The 6,240-nt window shown below is 35.4% G+C and overlaps 1 protein-coding gene across 1 annotated transcript; it reads right to left on the bottom strand.

Annotated features, from left to right (window-relative positions):
- Window positions 1–604: 604 nt before the first annotated feature.
- On the bottom strand, window positions 605–4,655 carry IAPP (islet amyloid polypeptide). Its single transcript, XM_062616786.1, has 4 exons — window positions 4,402–4,655; window positions 3,914–4,010; window positions 3,633–3,767; window positions 605–1,126 (listed from the first exon to the last, which is right to left on the bottom strand). The coding sequence occupies exons 2-4, from the start codon at window positions 3,991–3,993 to the stop codon at window positions 934–936; spliced, it is 408 nt and encodes a 135-aa protein (XP_062472770.1). The 5' UTR covers window positions 3,994–4,010; window positions 4,402–4,655; the 3' UTR covers window positions 605–933.
- Between the last annotated feature and the right edge of the window lie 1,585 nt (window positions 4,656–6,240).

Raw genomic sequence — 6,240 nt, 5'->3', positions numbered from 1 at the left:
ATTTCCTAAGATCCACCTATCTCTAAAATAGTTTCCTCGGATTTTGGTAGCAATGTAAGTACACCAGTGGGCAAATTTACCCTGTTTCTATCATATGTTTTGATGCTTGAACTGTTCTTTTTTTTTTTTCCTCTTCCCTTTGTAACTCTGATTCAAGGAAAGGAATACCAAGGGCAGGTGTTTCTGCTAGTTTGTTAACTGAGTTTTCTTTTGTTCACGTTTGAAAGCACTTACCCCCATTCTTCTTACATTTTACTGGATACCATCTTAAAAGTAATAAGTGTAAATTCTTAAAATCTCATGCTCAGAATGTATGGAAATCTGTGCTGATTCTGAGCACTTCTACTTGCTTAATGAATGTTAAGGTGGAAAGAGACCAGTCAGTTAACTGGTGTGATCATATGCACAATGCAGCTATCTTGTCTCATGTAGTTGTTCCTTCCATGGTGCAAAACAAGATGCTGTACATGTTTCAAACCTAGAAGATACTTCTGTTTCACTTTCATTAGGCCATAACTTCTGTCAGCATTCTGACTTTTGTTGGTCTTAATTAAGATAATTTCTTCCTCTTACCAAACTGACCATAAAGACATAGACATCATGGTTATCTTTTTCATCCTTTTAATAATAATAAAAAACCCTGTTGCAATTCCTTGTCCATTTATTACTGTGATATACATTTATTTTTTTTATTATTTTTATTTTACAGAGGAATTTGACAAGCAGATTTGTGGAGTTCTTAATGGAGTTGAAACAACAGCCTATGCATGTCATTGTACATGCATAGTGAAGTGATGAACATAAATCACACACACACAGGCATACACAGAAAACAAGGCACTGTTAAGACTGTACAAGTAATAACTGAGGGGTTATTGATACATTAAAAATCGAGCTCCTAATGAAAACTATATCAGTAGTAAATTTAACACCCTAAAGCTGTGCATTGTTTTGGGATTCTCTGCTTGAAAGCCCAACTGTGTCCCTCTTTCCATATGTGTTTGATCCCACATTTGTAGGTGAATAAATTGCTCCAATGTTGTTGCCGGAACGAACTAAAAAGTCAGCCAAACGTTGTGTCACACATGTGGCAGTGTTGCATTTCCGTTTCTCCAGATGGTGACTACTAAGGTGAAAAAAAAAAGAGCCAAGATTAAGTCAAATGGTGAGCAATCAAGTGTGCCACTTCTAATAGGCATTTGATCAGTGCTAATGTGGGAGTTTTTTTTAATATGTGCACAAATACAGGAACATTACAATCTTCCTACCACCTACTTTGTTCCTGAAAAAATCTTGCACTGCATGCTATTATCAGTTTTAATGATGGGGGTTATTTAAATGCAAAAACCTTAACAGTCATATGTCTTTTGTATTGATATTCTACATAGCAGTTTATGACATGTAGAAAACCTGTAATGATAGTATAGTTAAGACAGTAAGTGAAAACAATGACTAAATGTTTAGCTTTAAGCTGAACTTCTAAATCTATTTAGAGCTCTTGCTGATATCATGAGGATTACTAACATAATGATAACCAGATTTATTTAGTTCTCACAGAATCATATCCTGCTCTTACTGAAGTGAACAGTAATATTCCAGCCCACATCAAGTGGACTGAGTCCAAAGATTCTTTCTCTCAACTCTGCCATACATTGTGAGAGGTGGCAGGCATTGCCACCTTCTTCCAACCTATGTACCACTTAATATTTAGCTCTGGGTAAAGAGAGATTTATTCACTATCGAAAAACTGTCATGTCTTTCTTGAAACACCAACAACTTCAAAATGCTGTTGTCATAGGAGATAATACTTTGCTGAATGAGACTCTAAAGAGTGTCCACAGAAGAATCCATATCTGAAATCACTTTATGGTCTGAACCAACAGACCATTTTCAGAACTCCATTTGGAACTTATGTAGCATGAGATTTACTTTTTTTTTGATTACTATAAAACTGTTAGCTTTAGAGAGCTTGCGTTTTCAGTTTTGTTTCTTAGACCACTATGTTTTCCCTTCAGATAGAAATGTTTGCTTGCTGAGATTGCTTACTGACTTAACTGTTAATTTTCTTGGGCTTCTTCATGTTGATGTGGCTTGAGGTAGACAAGTTTGCAGCAAAAATTTACTGTAAGGAATAACAATTTCCCAGTTTCAAACTCTGGGAAATCACCAATGAGTTCCTTTTCCTACTGAGTGGTTAAATCTGTTACCTGAAATGTCATCTATTCTTTAGGAGTTAAGTGTATTGATCTAAGTATCCAAATGGAATAGCAACTGTGAGAGGAATATTTGTATCACACTGGTTTATACTGGTAAACAGGAGCAATTTCTAAGCAATTACTATTTTAAATATGTAATTGTATTTAAAGGAAATGATTGGATAAGGCTTGATACAGATTCTTTTAGATTTCCATGGGTATTTCTGTTGATTTTTAAAAAAATAATTTCTCGAGGCTTTAACATATGAGGTTCAAACAGCAACTGGTTCTCATGGAAATCCTCGTTTGTTTGTGGAGGCAAAATTCTCTTTTTCATCCAAGGTACAAAATCAGGCCCTGAAACTCCAAGTTTAAAAGCCCAGTCCTGACAGGAAACTACTGGATTTCTAGCTGATGTCTAGCCTGACTGAGCACATTACATCTGTTAGCTTTCTAATCTGTAGCCTTTAACTGAATATGTGCTTGAATGAGACAGTTCACCCAGTAAGGTATACCAGGGCCCCAGAAAAGCAAACAGGGCATGCAACACTCATAAAGGTGATGCCTTGTGTTTGAGTACTGCAATTATTTTTTTTTTTTTAGTAATACTGTAAAAATGTGGGAACCTAGTCTCCATTATCAAAATATTTTGGAAGATAACCAAGTTGTCATACAATAATGATTTTTTTTAATATACTCGAAGAGAAAGCAACAGGCAACTATATAGACACTTGTATTTACTGAATCTGCTCGTAACAGAATTGTCATCGAAAAGAAACTCAGTCAAAAGCCTGATAAACATAGGATAGTTCAGTGCTGTTTATCTTCTAGTAAAAACTGCAGATACCTTTTGAAATGTTATTTTATTCATTAATAAGTTACCTGAAATTTGATTTATGCATTTATAAACATGAATGCATTTCAGACTAGTTAAATTCTATCGGAGCCGATTTCTTCTTTTCTTTTTTTCCCATGATTAAACTGATATTTAACTCTGTAATGAAATATTACTTAAATCCAGGAAACAGTTATGCTATAAAATAATTCCATTGTGGCAGAGCATTAGTGTTATTAAGAAGGGTGTATTTTCTTTTTTTCCCTTCAGGCTTGGAAATGTGACAAATTTAATAAAGAAGGCCCTTTCAAAGCACGCTTTTCTTCTCTAGGTAATGTAGTATTTGTAACCTTTTTAATTTATGAAAGCATTATAATTGTAAAGTGATTTAATCATATGCAACTTTTGTCTCTGGATTTCACTTTCTACCCCGAATGCTTTGATTATTATGCTTACAGAATGGCTCTATTTGTAAGAAGGATATTTTAAGCTTTTTTTTTTTTCAAAGAATAAACAACAGACAGATTGTCCCAAGTAACAGAATATGACTTCATAATTGAATCCTAGCTGATATAACTAGAAGAAACAAGGAAAATCAATACCTTTTTGTCTTTGCTGCTCGTTGTTCTGGCATTTCCTCACTAAGTCCTGAGGGTGTATTCTGTGACATTACCGGCAATACCCATCCTTGTCTCTTGGAAGTACCATCAGATAGATCATCAGCCACAGATAATAATCTTTAAACAACAATAAAATATCCTATGAAATTGAATACCTCTATTTCTTTCTCATATTATTTGAGATATGAAAGCAAAAGCAATTCATGCAATAACGTGAACAAGTTTTCCTCTAAAAGAAATAAATATGATTATTTATTACTCACTTCTCAATAGGTGTAGCTTCCAAACAGCTCAGAGTGACAGAAAGTGCAATGAAGAAAACTGACAGCTTCAGGTTGCACATCTTTGCTTCCAAACTTTCTGAAAAGGATAATGATTCAAACCTGAAAGCTAACTCAAATACTCTTCAGCATATTCTATCACTGATACCCATTGTGTCCTAAATCAAAAACAGCTAGTCTTTCTCACAGGCTAGAGTAAGTTTAGTGGCACAACACAGTTTCAGACAGGTAGCACTCAACAGTAAATGTTCATTTTCCATCTAGTAATTCCAATCCTTTTCCTTATCTCTGATTTGCCCTTCTTGACAAGTCCCAGTCTCAAATTCTGGTCCCAGGTGCAATTTACCTTGAAGCTATCCTAGCCTTTTCCTGAAAAAATGCTGCTGATTAATAGTGAGAAACATTGTGCTTTCCTGAAAGCACATCTGTTGCACTGCATCTCAAGTAAGAAAAAAAGGGAAATTGTTTACCTTGTAATGGTCAGGAAGCTAACTGAAGACACACGCCTGTGTTAGAAAGAAGGGTGCATACAACAGTTCCACGCTTGCATCTAGCTCTGGAGTATCCCTTTTCCCCTTTCCTTGCTGACAAGTAATACGGCTCTTATATACCCTTCACACCTTTCTCAGCTCTGACATCAGGCAGCACAGAGAGACTGTCATTAATTCCCATCCCTATAGACAGAAAGTACCCCAGAGAGGAGCAGGGAAAGATAGGTCACTACTACATTAGCACATCAGTAGATATTAACCTGGTATGTGCAGGATGCCCTTGTGAAGATACTGTAATAGCATATTGCACATCAGAACTGTAGGTTCAATTTTATGGTTCTGATAAGATGCTGAGGTAATATTCCCTGTGGGTGTTTTCAAGGGCTAAATAAGGTAACAAAAGTTATACAGAAAGACAGAGTAAATGAAACACTAGATCACCAGTTATTGAAATATAAGAAAACAGCTATTTTAGAAAAGATAGATTAGTTAAAGTTGTGGAGGTTTGTTGTAGAAGGATATAGTGACCAAAACAGAAAAAATGTTTGAAGGGATGAAGGTATGAAGAGTAAGAAAAGAGTGAAAATTATTTAAACTGACAGATAGGGTGATCATTCAGGGTAACAAGGTAGAGCTCATATACATTTGTCAGTGAATTAGAAATACAAATGAAAATTTTGTCATTATTAATGCAAAATCTTATGTTTTAATAACACTGGCAGATTCTTTGTCATGCATGAAAACTGTGTGAATTAATATCCTTAGGAAGGAAAACCCTAGGAGTAAAAAGCTAGAAAATATCAGAAATAAATTTGCCTGTGCAAATTTATTTCTCTGGTGTGCACAGAATGTGGTTCAGGGAAAAATATACAGCTTTTAATAGGCACAATCCAATGTTAATAAATTACTTGACTGCAGATTTCCAAGGATAGAGATGAGAACCATTTTTTCCCAATTTTGGTGGGAATTTTTTTCTTTTCCTGTTCATTAGTTGCCTTTAGGTGCCCAAATGGAAAGTAGATCTTTCAATTGTTTATGGAGGTTAAGTTGCTGCCATAAAAGCTCAGGCAAAATTTTCTGTGATAAGAAGTTATCGTATGCATCTTCCATATTCTCAGACAACATGAATTAATTCCATAACTGCTTCAGTGACGAGTACCATTGCCTTAACTGGAAGTCCATTTCTTTGTTGGCCTACTCTGTAATACCAGATTTTCCCTTAAATGGCCAAAGTTCCAGTAATGGCTCTCTTCAGGCATCTATGCTGAACTGAGTTGACTACAGAAGGGAAAGCTGACATGGTAGCCTCTTAACCTGCTAAAACAGCTAGTCTGCAAATAAGATTCTAGCAAGGGACAATGACAATTTTTTTCTCTTTTTTCTTAAGGATTGCTACTTCTGGATGTTTTTATTTCTGTTTTTAATGATCATATATATCTTTTTCCCACAGGTTCCTGTCATCCTCCCATGGATGGACAGTCCCAGTGTAAGAAGAGTAAGTGTTTTATCTTCACCATGACAACATCTTCTGTGTGACATCTGAAACAAGTTTATCTCTCCAAAGAGTCTTCTGTTCTTATTTTCACTGTAGTGTTTGACTACAACAAAATAACATTTTGGTGGTGTTATTTTCACTGTAGCAATTTTATTCCTCTGAAATGAAAGCATGATTAAACCCATTGTACAGAGGTAGAATTGCGCTAAAAAAAATTATGCAAATAATCTGGCAGATGGTTTACACTAGCCAATATTCGCTGCTTGAATAATGAACTTGAAGATGCTGTGGTGCACTTCTCTGGGGATGGGAATAGATCTGGG

The sequence above is a fragment of the Pezoporus occidentalis genome, unplaced genomic scaffold, assembly GCF_034315485.1.
Source record: "Pezoporus occidentalis ecotype Australia unplaced genomic scaffold, CSIRO_AGI_Poc_V1 ctg19, whole genome shotgun sequence".
In the NCBI taxonomy this organism is placed as follows: Eukaryota; Metazoa; Chordata; class Aves; order Psittaciformes; family Psittacidae; genus Pezoporus; species Pezoporus occidentalis.
The sequence above is the reverse complement of the archived record's forward strand: the minus strand, read 5'-3'. Positions and strand labels throughout refer to the sequence as shown.

Excerpts from the sequence above, each read along its gene's own strand:
- IAPP (XM_062616786.1), bottom strand. The coding sequence starts at position 3,993 with ATGTGCAACCTGAAGCTGTCAGTTTTCTTCATTGCACTTTCTGTCACT. Across the intron at positions 3,768-3,913 it reads GAAGCTACACCTATTGAGAA|ATTATTATCTGTGGCTGATG; the intron begins GTGAGTAATAAA and ends TGTTGTTTAAAG. Across the intron at positions 1,127-3,632 it reads CGAGCAGCAAAGACAAAAAG|TAGTCACCATCTGGAGAAAC; the intron begins GTATTGATTTTC and ends TTTTCACCTTAG.